Raw genomic sequence first — 17062 nt, forward strand, 5'->3', positions numbered from 1 at the left:
ATTTAACTTTTAGGACTGTACCTTTTAATTTCTGTTTAACTGGCCTCCTCATTTTTGTGTAGTTCCCCTTTCTGAAATTGAATGCTACCGTGGTGGACTTCTTTGATGTGTTTTTCCCCCCCACAGGATGTTAAATTATATTATAGTCGCTGTTACCAAGTGGTTCAGCTATATTCACCTCTTGGAGCAGATCCTCTGCACTACTAAGAACTAAATCAAGAATTGCCTCCCCCCTTGTGGGTTCCAGGATTGGCTACTCCAATAAAGTCATTTATGCTGTCAAGAAACTTTATCTCTGCCTCTCGTCCTGAGGTGACATATACCCAGTCAATGTGAGGATAGTGAAATCCCCTGTAATTATTGAGGGTTGTTTTTTTTCTAATAGCCTCTCTAATCTCCCTGAGCATTTCACAGTCACCATCACCATCCTGATCAGGTGGTTTGTAGTATATCCCTATTGCTATATTCTTATTATTCAAGCATGGAATTTCTGTCCATAGAGATTCTGTGGTACAGTTTGGTTCATTTTAAGATTTTTACTGCATTTGACTCGCTATTACATGCTTTCTTTCACATATAGTGCCACTTCCCACAGCACAAACTATTCTGTCATTCCTGTATATTTTGTACCCTGGTTTTACTATTGTCCCACTAACTATCATCATTCCACCAAGTTTCTGTGATAGCTATTATGTCAATATCTTCATTTAATACCAGGCACTCAAGTTCATCCATTTTAGTCTTTAGTCTTCTAGAATTTATATATAAGCACTTATAAAACTTGTCACTTTTTAGCTGTCTGCCATTATGTGATGTTAATTGGATGGGACTCTTTTTTTTTCATTTGACTGTTTCTCATCAGATCCTACCTGTACTTAATCATCTTCCATCCTCTTCTCCTTACTAGGATATAGAGAATCCTCCATTAATAGATTTTGCCCTAAGGGATGTTTCTGTCTGAACTGCATGTTCCTGCGCACCTGTCAGCTTTCCCCCAGCCTAGGGTTCTCACATTTCAGGTTCCCAAAGAAAGGACACTGCCGGAGGGGAGGGTATTTGTGAGGGAGGGTGGTACAGTTGGGGGTGCTGGAGGGGGTACCTGCAACAGGGATACTCGCTGAAAGTGGAGAGCACTGTCGCTCCCTGTCACAGTGGCAGGGCGGCTGGTGCAAACTCAGGATGCAGCTACAGCCATCAGTCAGTGCCTCCCTCCGGGACCCCCTCCCTAGGGTTGGGAACTGGGTCCTGGATGAGTGGGATCCTGCAACTGTGGCTTGCAGGGGAGGGATCAATTGGGAAGTGGACCAATCAGGGCTCTTTCTGAGCTGCAGCTTGTCTGCTCTGCAGAAGCCCCGGACATTTCCTGTTGTTTGAAAAATCTTCCCGGACAAAGAAAGGAGGCTCAAAAAAGAGGTTGTGTCCAGGAAAATCCAGATGTATGGTAACCCCAGCCCTTAGTTTAAAAACTCCTCTATGGTCTTTTTAATTTTACATGCCAGTAATCTGGTCATGACAGATATGAAAGGAAAGATATTAAATATGGGGGCAGCAGTGATACTAACAATTCTTCTGGGAAAATGATGAGTTGGTTTTTAAAAATGGGACTGAGATATGAGTTTTATACCCTAAAGTAACTACAGCAGAAGCACAATTGCCTGCTGACATAAAACACAACTGTGGGATCCCAAGAAGCTGGGAATGTCTGGGTGCAGTTGAAGAAGGAAATCAAATATATCCAGGGCTTTGAGTTTAAGCTGTTGCTTTTTTTTAATCTATCCCTTCCTAGGTAGCTAATATGGGGGAGGAAGAGGAGGAGGAGTATAGTATGAAAATGGCTGTGAGCGAATTGTGAACAGAAACACTGTAAATATGAATAAACATACCTTTTAAAAAAAGCTTGAGGCAGTGAGACTTAGCAGCTGCTACTGAGTGACAAACAAAGAACAGCTTTCTATATTCTAAATACTGTGTAGATGTATAGCCTTGTAAATACTCAGTTGCCTTCTGCTTTAAGACAGTAACATGATAGTTGACAAAGTCTACATATAGAGAGACCTAAAGAGAAATACTAATCTACCAGGTAACCATGGCTCTATAATTTATTAGTAACTAAGATTGCCACTGGATAAAAATTGAGCAGGAGATAACTTCTGATGTAGATGTGGAGAACAGAGTTTGGTTTAGAAATTTCTCAAGGACTCTACAGCCAAGAAGTTTTCCATTTTCACTTTAGATTAGATCTAAAAGGAGAGACATTTAGAGATCTCTGACTCAGTCACTCCCAATGATAGCTGAATGGATGGATGAGTGTTTTACTTTGTGTTCTGTTTTTCACTTTTGTTCTTCAATTCATGGCACATACTTTGCAAACGAGTCATTTTCCATCTCATTTTATAATGCAAATTCATCTCCACAACTGGTGGGTGAAAAAGAACAGAATGTGTGTGTGTGACGGGTTGGATCACAGAAATCCCCTTGGGAACTGCCACCCGATGTGCCCAGACTACTTCTACCCCTCCTTTCCCTGCCAGCTCAGGACTCCAGCACCCTGTCTTGCTGAGCCGAACGCTCCCGTCTGCTCCAACAAAGATCCGGAGTCTGAATTACTTGCCCCAGAGCTGCAGGTTTACCTGAAAACAGCTAACAGAAGTGTTCCTGCCTTTTGCACTCAGATGCCCAACTCCCGATGGGGTCTAAACCCAAATAAATCCATTTTACCCTGTAAAAGCTTATACAGGATAAACTCATAAATTGTTTGCCCTCTATAACACTGATAGAGAGAGATGCACAGTTGTTTACTCCCCCAGGTATTAATACATACTCTGAGTTAATTAATAAGCAAAAAGTGATTTTATTAAATACAGAAAGTAGAATTTAAGTGGTTCCAAGTAGTAACAGACAGAACAAAGTAAGTCACTAAGCAAAATAAAATAAAACGCTCAAATCTATGTCTAATCAAGTTTTTTTCCAGGCCTGGGCACAATTCTTTCCCCTGGTACTGCTCTTGTTCCAGCTCAGGTGGTAGCTAGGGGATTCTTCATGATGGCTTCTCTCCTCCCTTTGTTCTGTTCCACCCCTTTATGTATCTTTTGCATAAGGCGGGAATCTTTTGTCCCTCTCTGGGTTCCCACCCCCTCCTTCTCAATGGAAAGACACCAGGTTAAAGATGGATTCCAGTTCAGGTGACATGATCACATGTCACTGCAAGACTTCATTGCCCACTTGCCAGCACACATATATACAGGAAGACTTACAGGTAAAACACAGCCATCTGCAGACAATTGTCCTAGTTAATAGGAGTCATCAAGATTCCAAACCACCATTAATGGCCCACACTTTGCATAATTACAACTGGCCCTCAGGGTTATATTTCATATTTCTAGTTTCAGATACAAGAGCGGTACGTTCATACAAATAGGATGATCACACTCAGTAGATTATAAGCTTTGTAATGATACCTTACAAGAGACCTTTTGCATGAAGCATATTCCGGTTACATTATATTCACTCATTAGCATATTTTTATAAAACCATATAGACTGCACCATCACAATGTGAAACTGCAGTTCCGCTGGCACAAGGAATTTGAAATACCTCAGGCAGGATGTTTCTTGCACAGCAGCCAACAAAAATGAAACTTTGGTATCGTATCTTCTGTGAGTTTTGTTTAACAAGGCACCATGACAGGAGATTTAAGGTATCTCATTCTCATGTGAAGTGCTGAGAGTCATTTGTGTAAAATCTGGTCACCAGATCCATAATCCCGAGAGATCTTCCGCGAGACCTCTCCAGGCTGCCGGTCTTCTACCAAGACCTCCTCCGGACCTGGAAGCTCTTTTCAACGACCAGGTCCGTGGCGGCCACTGTGGGGGCCGATCTCCTCGCGGAGCCCCTGCTACACAATCCCCAGCTTCATGTGCAGGTGGCGGAGTCCCCCACGGTGTGCCAGAGGCTGGTCTCGGTGGGAGTCACCAGGGTCGGAGACCTCCTGGACTACGACCGGGGAGACTGGCTGGATCCCCTGACGCTCGCTCAGCGCATGGGGCTCTCCAGACCTCGTACTCCCCAGCGCGTACTTCAGGAGGTGAAGGCCGCTTTACTGCCTGCTGCTCGGGTTTACCTCGACCGGGTCCTGCGAGAGGGCACGCCCCGCCCACCCTCCACCCAAGGCCCCGTGGACACTTTTATCGGGCCCCTGCCCCGTGGACCCAATCGGCCCCCTCACCCTTTCACTGCCAGCCGGCTGCATGATCTGCAGCCAGTTCTGTTTCAGACCGCGCCACGGAAACATCTGTACACGCTCGTGCTCCATACCCTTCACTACCTCACCCTCGCATCCCGCCCCGATACCAAATGGCGGGACCTCCTGCCGCCTCTCGAGGGTGAGGAGCCCCGGTGGGCCAGCTTGTACTCTGCCCTGGTCCCGAGGCCCGCTGGGGATATCAGTTGGCAGCTCCTGCATGGGGCCGTGAGCACGGGCGTGTACTTGGCGCGGTTCATGTCTGTCCCTAGCACCTGCCCTTTCTGTGGCGAGAAGGAGACCTTGGCGCACATTTATTTGGAGTGCGCAAGGTTGCAGCCCCTGTTCCGGCTCCTCCTGAATATTTTCTTGTGTTTTTGGTTGCACTTTTCCCCTCACCTTTTTATCTACACGCTCCCCATCCGTGGCCCCACAAAGTCGCGGGATCTACTTCTCAACCTCCTTTTGGCTCTGGGCAAACTGGCCATCTACAACACCAGGGAGAGGAGGTTGGCCGACGGGATTTCCTGCGACTGTAGGGCCTATTTCCGTTCCTCCGTCTGTTCACGCATCCGGGCAGAGTTCCTATGGGCGGCGTCCACTGGCTCCCTTGACGTCTTCGAGGAGCAGTGGGCGTTGTCCGGGGTTCTCTGCTCGGTGTCCCCATCAGGTTCCCTTCGTTTAGCCCTATGACCTCACTCTCGATCCTGTTTTTTCATTAGTTGTCCCCCGTAATTACTTGGTGTCCCAGACCTGTGGGTCCTCCCCTTAGGCTGGGGGGAGGCCCTTTAGAAGTGGGCGGGCTTCGCCCGCCCACCCCCGCTGGATGCCAATAGGACCAGATTCATAATCCTCTTTCTTCTACCCAGTCATTTTTCCTTATTGATTAAACAGAGGAGACCAATCTGATAAGAATAATGGCAACAAACACTCTCAAGTAAAATATAATAAAAATGTATTTAGATATGGGTTTTACTGCATAGTTTAAAGATATTTGCATTTCCGTTGCCCATTCTGTTAATTAGAAGAGGACTTAACTCTTTTTAAAATTTGTAGATTAAATGTCTTAAATATTTATTTTATTGTAGTTTTGTTACACTTCCTCTTGCTGTAGGAATTAATAGTTCATATGCAATAGATACACAACAGAACATGTAAATATATTATACTGTTACAGTGCATCCTTTTAATATATGTTCTTGTCCACTTTCAGCCAAGCTCGTTACATAATCTTAAAATCAGGTTCTTGCTGATTGTAGGTATGGAGGCTTGGATTTTTCTGCAGTCTTTATTCATGTATATAAAGAATTCTTCATAGTGTCTTGGGCTACTTAAATGTGCAAGAGTCTGTCAAGGAAGCAACCATATTGTGGCTATGCTATAGTATGGGAGCAGCCTCTTGAGACTTAGCTGTGGTCTACACTATGAGTTTATGTTGAATTTAGCAGCATTAGATCAATTTAACCCTGCACCCGTCCACACGACGAAGCTATTTTTGTAGACTTAAAGGGTTCTTAAAATTGATTTCTGTACTCCTCCCAGACGAGGGGATTAGCGCTGAAATCGACTCAAGCATTAATAATGATGGGAATATTGGTTTCGCTGAGGTCTAACAGAGTCAGTAAACTGTGCCAGCGCGCTTTTAAACGTCCAAATGGACATTCTACCACCATTCTGCACTTGCTCAGCCTATAGTTGAACAGCTCCTGACTACTGTCCAGGCTGCCTGTGTGTGGCTTCACGAGCCATGACATTAAGGGGTAGGTTGGGTTCCCAAGGATAACTATAGGCCTTTCAACATCCCCAATGGTTATTTTCTGGTCTGGAAAGTAAGTCCCTTTCTCCAGCTGTTCAAACAGACCAGAGTTCCTGAAGATGCGAGCGTCATGTACCTTTCCCGGCTATCCACATTGATGGTGAAATGTCCCTTGTGATCCACCAGTGCTTGCAGCACCATTGAAAAGTACCCTTTTCAGTTTATGTACTGGCTGCCTTGGTGCTCCGGTCCCAAGATAGAGAGATGCCTTCCATCTATTGCCCCACCACATTTAGGGAATTCCATTGGATCAAAGCCATTCACTATGACCTGCACATTTTCCAGAGTCACTATCCTTGTTAACACAGCTCAGTAATCACGTTGGCTACTTGGATCACAGCAGCCCCCACAACAGATTTGCCCACTCCAAATTGATGCCCAACTGACAGGTAGCTGTCTGGCATTGCAAGCTTTCAGCAGGCTATTGCCGCTCACTTGTGAACTGTGAGCTCTGCTCTTATCTTGGTATTGTTGCGATTCAGGGCAAGGGGAAGCAAATCACAAAATTCCGTGAAAGTGCCCTTATGCATGTGTTCTACGGCATGAACCAGCCTCATTACCACCATGATGTCCAAATTGCCAGGGCCCATGCTTTGAGATAAGTCTGTGGTCATGTCCTCATCACTCTTGTCACTGTGCTGCCGTCACCTCCTCACCTGCTTTTGAAGTTTCTGGTGCTGCATATACTGCAGGATAATGCACGTGGTATTTACAGTGCTCATAACTGCCACGGTGACCTGAGTGGGCTCCATGCTTGCCGTAGTATGGCATCTGCATGGAAAAAAGATGCGAAACGATTGTCTGCAGTTGCTCTCATGGAAGGAGGGGCAACTGACGACATGGCTTACAGGGTTGGCTTACAGGGAATTAAAATCAAGAAAGGGGGCGGGTTTGCATCAAGGAGAAAGACACACAACGGTCACATCGAAGCCTGGCCAGTCATGAAACTGGTTTTCAAAGCCTCTGTGATGTGCAGCGTGCCTTGCTGTGCTCTTCTAATCTAATTGCAAACAGCCTAGTCAGCAAACAGTGCCAGCGAGCTTTTAAACGTCCAAAGGCACATTCTACCACCATTCTGCACTTGCTCAGCCTATAGTTGAACTGCTCCTTACTACTCTCCAGGTTTCATGAGCCATGGGAACAAAGGATAGGCGCGACCGCGCGGTGCGCTGGCTGGGAGAGCAACCTGAGGCAAAAGCCTCCAGCTCGCATGATATTCCAGGCAGGACTGAATTTCCATTAGATGAAACTTAAAGAAGAGAATGACCTGAAGTCACTCCCATTTATGTCCAGGCGCCGCCGACTGACCTCACCAAGACTGGCCAGGAGCACCCGTGTCTGCCCAGGTGAAGTCAGCCAGGAGCAACCAGGAGACAGCAGCAGACGGTGCAATAGAGCTGCTAACTGTCTTTGCTAACTTGCAACGGCAAGGAGCTGCTGCTGTGTAGCAATGCAGTACTGCGTCTATCAGCAGCACCCAGGAGACGTACAGTGACAGCGAGCTGAGCAGGCTCCATGCTTGCTGTGGCATGTCGTCTGCATGGGTAACTCAGGAAAAAAGGCGAGAAACAATTTTTTGCCGTTGCTTTCACAGAGGGAGCGAGGGAGGGGGGCCTGATGGCATGTACCCAGAACCACATATGACAATGTTTTTGCCCCATCAGGCATTGGGAGCTCAACCCAGAATTCCAATGGGCAGCAGAGACTGTGGGAACTGTGGGATAGCTACCACAGTGCAATGCTCCGAAAGTCGACACTAGCCTGGGTACTGTGGACTCACTCTGCCGACTTAATGCGTTTAGTTGGGAGACACACAATCGACTGTATTGAACTGATATTTCTAAAAAATCAACGTCTATTAAATTGACCTAATTTCGTAGTGTAGACATACCCTTGGGGAGATGGAGATGTGAAGGTGGAGAAACTAGGCATGCGTGATTAATTTTTTAAGGTAGATTTGGCTTATTAGTGATGTGTATGCTCTCTTGGCACTAGAGCCCTGCAGATCTTTATATCCGCGGACTATGTTTGCAGATTACGGATTGGATGCAGATACAAATTTTGTATCCGCGTAGGGCTCTACTTGGTACCTCTGTTGTCTTCCTTTCAATGCAAGTTAAATTATATCCATGCTTGACAAGTGTCTCAGTCTCTTTATTTTTCAGTACTCTCTTTTTTTTTTTTTATTTTTGTAGGCTGCTACCCGTCAGGACATGACATACTGGCTTCAAGAACTTCAACAGAAGAGATGGGAATATTGTAACAACCTTGATGTAGCAAAGAGGGACAGCAGAACTTCACCTACACCCAGTGATTTTTCCAAAGGTCTTGTTGCCAAAGACAATATAGGTAAGTTGAAAACTTAAGATACACATATGGAGCATGTCGTATTCTGTTTAGTAAGAGTTTGCCACTATGATTTTGTTCATGGTACATTTTCTACAATTTTTCTCCTTTTTTTTCCTCCTTTAAAGCGGATTACAAATGTTTTTGTGAAGTTTTGCAGAATCATGTTCTCTTTAAAATCAATATATTTGTATTCATTTCTTGTGTTTATAAATGTGCCTCTTAGACCTAAACATAAGTTCATATGGCTGTCCTAACTTATTTCAGTCATGGAACATAATGACACTTGGAAGAATAGATTTCGTAAATGGAAGCAAAATGGAGTACCGTTAAGGTTGGGTCACATAGTGTGAAAGAGCTCAGTTTAAAGGGTATTAATTCATCCTTTTGTTGTCAGAATATCTTAAAATGTGGCATGTTTAGTTTCTTGGCATTTAAGGTCCACTCCCTCAGTGGGAAGGGAGAAAAATCTTTTCAAATGGAAAGAGTCTAGTTGGTTTATTACTTTGGTCAACTACAGAAAGTATTTAAAATTATCTTCTACATTTTGAACAGTTATTACAAATGTAGAAGACCAAATAAAGCTCATGCCTTTACGACTAAGGGCAGTGCATTGGTGTAAACATAATTGCTATGGTCGAGGAGAATAAGCAAAACAAGACTGCTGAAAGCATGTGGTGAGAGAATATTTTGAGTTTAACATAGTTTGTTAGGCACCAGTTGTGTTTGATCTTTGTTTTTCTTATAATCATTTCTTACTTTTATGTCTCATTAGTTGTACTCACTTAAGATCTATCTCTTTGTAGATAATGAACTTGTTTTATTGTTTTATCTAATCAGTTTGTTAAAATTGTAGTGTTTGGGAAACTCCAGTTATGGTGGCATGATGTGTGCATATTATTTCTATTAAAGAAATAGTGGATTTTAATTGTCCAGAAGAGTGGGCTAGGCAGTACAGGACATGCATGTCGGGGGAAAATCTAAGGCCTGGTCTACACTATGCGTTTAAACCGATTTTTAGCAGCGTTAAACCGATTTAATGCTGCACCCGTCCACACAACGAGGCCCTTTATATCAATATAAAGGGCTCTTTAAACCGGTTTCTGTACTTCTCCTAAACGAGAGGAGTAGCGCTGAAATCGATATTACCATATTGGATTAGGGTTAGTGTGGCCGCAAATCGACGGTATTGGCCTCCGGGCGGTATCCCACAGTGCACCATTATGACTGCTCTGAACAGCAATCCGAACTCGGATGCACTGGCCAGGTAAACAGGAAAAGCCCCGCGAACTTTTGAATTTCATTTCCTGTTTGCCCAGCGTGGGGCTCTGATCAGCACGGGTGGCAATGCAGTCCCAAATCCAAAAAGAGCTCCATCATGGGCCGTATGGGAGATACTGGATCTGATCGCTGTATGGGGAGGCAAATCTGTTCTATCACAGCTCCGTTACAGAAGAGGAAATGAGAAAGCATTTGAAAAAATCTCCAGGCTATGATAGACAGAGGCCACAGCACAGTGCTGTGTGACAAGCGTAACGGAAAGCCAAAGAATCAAATGGACGCTCATGGAGGGAGAGAGAGGGTACTGAGGACTCCAGCTATCCCACAGTCCCCGCTGTCTCCGAAAAGCATTTGCATTCTTGTCTGAGCTCCCAATGCCTATAGGGTCAAACACATTGTCCGGTGTGTTTCAGGGTATATGTCATCAATTTACCTCCCCTCCCCACCCCTGTGAAAGAAAAGGGAAAAAAATCGTTCCTTGACTTTTTTATATATCACCCTATGTCTACTGCATGCTGCTGGTAGACGTGGTGCTGCGGCAATGAATAGCAGCATTCTCTCCCCTCCCCTCCCTGGTGGCAGACAGTACAATATGACTGCTATCCATCATCATCAGCCTGTGAGTGCTCCTGGCTGGCCTCAGGTGAGGTCGGCCGGGGGTGTCTGGGTAAAAATAGGAATGACTCCCGGTCATTTCCGGTAGATGGTACAGAACGGCTGGTAACCGTGCTCATCATAGCGACTGAGGGCTGAGTTCCATCAGCCCCCCCCCCCTTCATGTCTAAAGAAGAGATTCTATACTGCCTGGACTATCATAGCAGCGGGATGCTGGGCTCCTCTCCCCCCCACCGTTTAATGTCCTGCCTGGACTATCATAGCAGCTGGAGGCTGCCTCCCCCTCATTTTATCTCACTAAAAAGTCAGTGTTTCTTATTTCTGCATTCTTTATTACTTCATCACACAAATGGGGGACACTGCCACGGTAGCCCAGAAAGGTTGGGGGAGAAGGGAATCAATGGGTGGGGTTGTTGCAGGGGCACCCCTCGTGAATGGCATGCAGCTCATCATTTGTGCAGGATCTGACACGGAGCGGCTGTGCTCTCTGCTTCTCTAATACACTGGTTCTCTAGTACACTTGCCCCAAATTCTAGGCAGGACTGACTCTATTTTTAGGTAAAACATAAAGGAGGGATTGACTCAGGGAATCATTCCCATTTTTGTCTTTGCGCCCCCGGCTGACCTCTGCTAAGGCCAGCCAGGAGCACCCGTGACAGCAGCAGACGGTACAGAACGACTGATAACCATCATCTCATTGCCAATTTACAATGACACAGCAGACGGTACAGAACAACTGGTAACCATCTCCACTACCTTGCAATGGCAAATGAATGCTGCTGTGTAGCACTGCAGTACCGCCTCTGTCAGCGGCATCCAGTACACATATGGTGACAGTGACAAAAGGCAAAACGGGCTCCATGGTTGCCATGCTATGGCATCTGCCAGGGCAATCCAGGGAAAAAGGGCGCGAAATGATTGTCTGCCGTTGCTTTCACGGAGGAAGGAATGAGTGACGACATTTACCCAGAATCACCCGCGACACTGTTTTTGCACTATCATGCATTGGGATCTCAACCCAGAATTCCAATGGGTGGGGGCGACTGCGGGAACTATGGGATAGCTACAGGATAGCTACCCACAGTGCAACGCTCTGGAAATCGACGCTAGCCTTGGTACATAGACGCACACTGCCGAATTAATGTGCTTAGTGTGACCGTGTGAACTCAACTTTATACAATCTGTTTTACAAAACCAGTTTATTTAAAATCGGAATAATCCCATAGTGTAGACATACCCTAAGACTAGTGGTGTCTTGGCGTCACCCTGCTGTATAAATAAGGCTGGTGAGAGCCAGAGTCTAACCCAAGTGTGGCTGGCAGCCTGCAGTTATACACAAACACTCAGGGTGTGACTTGCATGCTGTGGAAAACAGTTTGTAAGCAGCTCAGGTGGGAATTACTTCAGCAAAGCATTGTAAGGCACTCAAAAGTTGCAGGGCCAGGGTGGCATACCTACTCATTAGTCTAGATTGTATCCTGGAATGTCACAGCATGTGCTTAGGTGCTTTGCCAAATCATGGACTTAGTCTCTTGTCCTTCGAAAGCATATACTTTACTAAAAGAGAACCTGATTTCAGGTCTAATCAAATGCCTAATATACGGTGCCCTAAAGAGAGTGAGTGGGTATAAACTAATTTACAAAGTACTGCGTGTTGCTGAATAATGCAGTTTCAAAATAGGCCACTTTCATTTTGTGATAATATTCACTTTCTGTTGTGTTACTGTGCAACAAGACTTACATGCAGGTGATATATTGTATATTCAGAACTAATTCTGATAGTTATCCTTATGAAAGTGTGGAGAGGTGGAAGCAGCTCTAGTTAGTAACCAGCTTTTCATTAGAAGTTTGATGTTTTTCTCCCAACCTTTAAGACAGTGAAAGATAACTTTTTACTTCAAATTTGCATGTGTGGTTTGACAGAAAGAGAATATCTTTAGTCAAGCTTAATATAAACCTTTCAGAAGTGGTGTGCCGAATTTTTATTTATTCACGCTAATTTAAGGTTTCACGTGCCAGTAATACATTTTAACATTTTTAGAAGGTCTCTTTCTATAAGTCGATAATATATAACTTAACTATGTAAAGTAAATAAGTAAAGTAAATAAGGTATACATACTATGTATGTAAAGTAAATAAGGTATTTAAAATGTTTAAGAAGCTTCATTTAAAATTAAATTAAAATGCAGAGCCCTCTGGACCAGTGGCCAGGACCCAGGCAGTGTGAGTGCCACTCAAAATCACTCGCATGCCACCTTTGGCACACATGCCATAGGTTGCCTACCCCTGATATAAACTTTCAGAGAGATAAGAGGTCTAGAAAGTGCAACAATTCATGTTTCAAACTTTTATGTTTTTGCTGATGTAGGACAGACACTTCGATTTGGTTTGCTCTTTGATTATTGCAGAAAACTGATACTTTCCATCATATCCAGAAATGGGGAAGTAGATCCTGAAGTAATTCTATTGTATTCCAAATGGGATGTGACAGAAAGCTCCCTTGGGCTAATGAAGACTTTTAAGGTCAGGTATACTTTTCCAATATTTGGCAAAACTCAAAAGGCTTTAAAATGGATTGGGTTAGGCTGGTTCATTCCATAGTAACAGGAAATTTAAGCCAACCCCTCCCCCCCGCCCCGCTCCCCAGAGTTCAGATTCCCCTGTTGACCTGCTGCAGCACTACCCTCTAACCCATTCCCTGCCTACATTTGAGAGAGTAGCTGTAGTTTGACTATTCTCTACCACAGGGAGTTTGAAAATATGAGATTAGTTACTTTTACTAGGTCTCCCTTTCTTACTACTTGATTAAACTTCTAAAAATAATATGTGCCACTTACAATGATTTATATCTGTAGATTAAGTGCTTTACAATGGGAGGGGATTTTTCCCCTCTGATCAGAAGCTGTAAATTACATCTATAACTTGTAAAAACCTCCTACTGTACTATTGATTACATACCTTGTAGCAGAAGATACAAGCTGCATTACAGAAGTGAGTCTTTAAAAGCAGGTTCAGTTACTAATCATCTGAATGGTGAAGTAGTGCTGCTTCAGATCAAGAAAAATATTATGCATTGCAATATCTTTTTTAAAAAATTTAGATTATAGGAGAGAAGTAATTTTTCTTTTCTTTCAGTTACTCAGATTTCTAACTTAAACTATTTTAGAGTGAAAAGTAGAGGTTGTCCTACCATTCTGTCTGATGTAGCCTTGACAAGGAGGCATTCTTGTTACTCGTTTCTTTTAATATTCATGTTTATGAAGAAGTGGGCTATGAAAAGCAAATATAGTAACACTACTTTTGTATGTCTTGTAATGGAGCCATTGTACTGTTCATGGATGTCAAGTAAATAATTTGTTCTTTTCAGTGCATTGAACTTTCAGTTTCTTGAAATTTCATATAGCTTCCATTTTGTTTATTTGATTCTTAGTTTTTAGGCGATCCGATATTATTGCATTCATCTACATTTAGTTTCTCAATTAATATCGGTACACTGTGTATTTATAACAAGCCCCATATATTTTGACATAACTTGCAACAACTGCTTTCAATGTCAGTAAGCTTTTCACAGTTCTGCTTACAACAGTGCACCATGCCTAATGCTTCATCAATTAAGTATTCATTGAGAAGTTATCACTCTATCTAGCATTAAGACATAAAGGAAAACAACTGAATGGAGATATTTTATATTCAAAATTGCACACCCATATTAAGTAGTAAGAAGCCAATTATCTTAGTCTGAGAAAGACAGGATTAAAAGAGAAATATTTTAAGAGTATTCTTCTTCAGCTTGCCCTAGAGTCTATGAAAGGTGCTCTGAAGTCTACGAATTCATTGACTAGTGGATAATTTCCTCTGATTATATATCTAGCAGAACTGTTGAACAGTGGTAGATGTCTCTCGTTTCAGATTCCGTTCCAGCTAATACGTAACACTGATGTTTAGTTCATAGAATGGCCAGACACACAGTTATCCTGATATTTTAAAGGAGCATGATTTGGACTCAGTTTCTTTGAATTATTGATATCTTCAAATATATTTCTAGCACTCCAATAGTGATGCTATAATTATGGCTGAGGAGGCATTTTCAATAAGCTCCTATTTTCAAGTTCTATAATAATAGTAATTTCCCCCAAAATATTATGTTGAAATTTCTCTTGCTGGGTCTCTGCCCAAGAAAGTGGGTGAGCTTTCTGGAAAACTTGAGTAAAAATCCTTTCAATAAGTGAATAGTTAATAAAGCACATGAGAACAATTTCTCTATGGCTCCAGGTTCTATGGCCAGCAAAATAGGAATAATTACCAACTTCAGGGATGTTGTGAAGCTAAATTAGTTAATATTTGCAAAGACCTTTGTGATGAGCTGATAAAAAGTGCTAAATAAATGCAAGAAGGTGGCAATTGGAGTTCTTTAATTTTTACAACTATTGTAGAACACTAGGGAAGAGATGAGATGAGATGGAGAGACAGATGTCTTTTCTTCACAGAGGGCCTGCTTATGCCGCCTCCCACTGTGGGACCACTCACAGCTTAAGGTCCTGTTCAAAGTAATGTGACAGAATGAGGCCCAGACTTTGTATCAACAACTTGTAACCAGGCCAGAGATGAGCAAGGAAATCACTCTTTCCACTGCTTCGTGACAGAGGGACAAAGCTACCTCTTTCCCGCTAACCACAAAATCCTAGTTAGATATTTGTTTATATACATCAATGTCTATCACTTCATTTGCATATCAGTGTGGTGTTTATTTCCTATTATATATTTAATGGGTTGAGCTGTCATCACAGAATTTGTTACTATCTGGAGTTGAATTCCACCATTCCTCAGTGTTGCCTTAGAAAAATGGCACCCTCCTGTTTGAAATTTGTTTTTAAAAATTTCAGGTGGGATAAGAGGCTTTCATCTGTTTCCATCTTCTTTTTTTGCAGCCAAATTTGTTTTGTATCACAAAAGCCGTAAGTAAACTGGAGCTCAACCAGAGCACATTTTACACATTCATCTTTTGACATCCTCCAGTGTTCATAATATTGAATCCATTTTTGTTTTGACTTTGATATCAAGTACTTGATTATTAAAGGAAGGTGGTAAAGTGGTAATGAAACCCCAAATGACCTATTGCAGTTACCATTGTTTCCAATAATATTGTGTTATGCATTAATTCCTGCAAAATACTTCATATCTGATGAAATAACTCAAATATTCTGTTTCACCACAAGACTGAACGATGTGGCCTCTTCTTAAATGTTGGATTGCTTGCTTCAAATTAATGGTGGTGGGGATATGTACTTTTCTCATTAACTTTTGATCTCCATTATTAGTGCTTTATCTAGTGATCTCCTTAATAGAACAAAAGTTTTAAAGCTACATTTTGTTTTTTACTGGGTCAGATTGTTTAACAAACCGGGACTGACATTTTTCATTAGCTGTGGAGGTATATGTGGAAACCTTCTCAAAGAAAAGAAATTCATCAAGCTTAACTTTTTTTTTCTTTAAAAAAAAAAAAACAACAAAAAAGGTGTTAACTGTTTTTAAAATAAAACACCACTTTAAAAAAGAGGGAAGATTATGATGAAAGCCTAGATAGTTACACAGTAACTTGTTTTTCTTGTAGTCCAACAATTGTGTGCATTTTGTGCTAGTGATGAGCTATATATATTTAATTGCTTCAACAAAGGAATGTGCATAAATGTAAATGTGGTTTTAAAATCCTTTGCATACATCCTTACCATAGTATAGTGAGACATATTGTAATTACTACTGCATCTGTCCAAAAACTTCTAGATGTTGAGTAAAGTGACTCACTGTTCAGGTGCAAGATTTGCTTTCCTTCCCAATCAACTTGTATGTGGATGTTTTGGAGTCAAATAGGTACTTGTTAAAAGTGCTAGACTGACACAGGATTCATACCTTTCTTTAATGGCTCTCAGGTTACCCACGAGACTGGTCACATTGTCACCCTTACTGCCTCCAGAGTGAGGGAGTCCTGCTTGTGCTTAACTTGGTGTCCACTCCGACACCACCAGCTCGTTACTACTCAAGTACTTTCCTCTGGGCAATGCTCGCCTTTGTCTTGCATATTAACAATAGTTGCACCCCAGTCCCTGAGTCCCTTTGAAACATTTCCCTGTAGTGTCCAGTCCCTTATCCACTGAACACCCACAGATATGCCAGGTCTGTCATCCCCAATGGAACAGTGTACACACTATCTTGTGTGATTCAGCTCAGGCTCAGCACCTTGCTTAATATCACAACACTTAGATATATTTGTAGTGAAAACAACAAAAGTTTACTGAAGGGTCAAGTGATAGTGAGTAAGAATATTGGAAACAAAAGGTTACATATAAAACAAAATCATAATGTGCTTTCTAGAGACTACCCTTAAGTAACAGGTTAACCTCCTGTCTAAAGAAGTTTCTCATCCCGAAGTCCTCTACAGCATTTTCAGCCACGTTTGGCTGAGATCCCATTTTCATTAATATAAGTGCACTGTAAGTTTACTTTCTAGTTGCAGGACAAGGGGATGTCCTCTTTGTCTTCTACTTATACTCCCTAAAGCTCATTGTCTCTGCTCAGAAACAGTATAACCAGTGGGACTTGTGTTTTCCTGTGTGCTCCTTCCCAGTTGACTTCACATCTCTCTGTTGACTTTGTATGTAAATTGATATCCTTTGTTAGCTTACTATGCTTAATTTACATTTACAGAGAGGCAAATAAACATCTCGTCTGACAGAAAACCTGTTTCTGATAGTGACTCATACCTTGAT

At 42.6% G+C, this 17062-nt stretch overlaps 1 protein-coding gene across 1 annotated transcript in view; it reads left to right on the forward strand.

Annotated features, from left to right (window-relative positions):
* TBC1D2B (TBC1 domain family member 2B) overlaps positions 1-17062 on the forward strand; it is a 75301-nt gene that overhangs the window by 20115 nt on the left and 38124 nt on the right. The window contains exon 2 of the mRNA XM_050966981.1: positions 8252-8405. Within this exon, the coding sequence (XP_050822938.1) occupies positions 8252-8405 (154 nt within the window). The remainder of the gene's footprint in view (positions 1-8251; positions 8406-17062) is intronic.

Source organism: Gopherus flavomarginatus, chromosome 9 (assembly GCF_025201925.1).
Source record: "Gopherus flavomarginatus isolate rGopFla2 chromosome 9, rGopFla2.mat.asm, whole genome shotgun sequence".
Lineage (NCBI taxonomy): Eukaryota > Metazoa > Chordata > Testudines > Testudinidae > Gopherus > Gopherus flavomarginatus.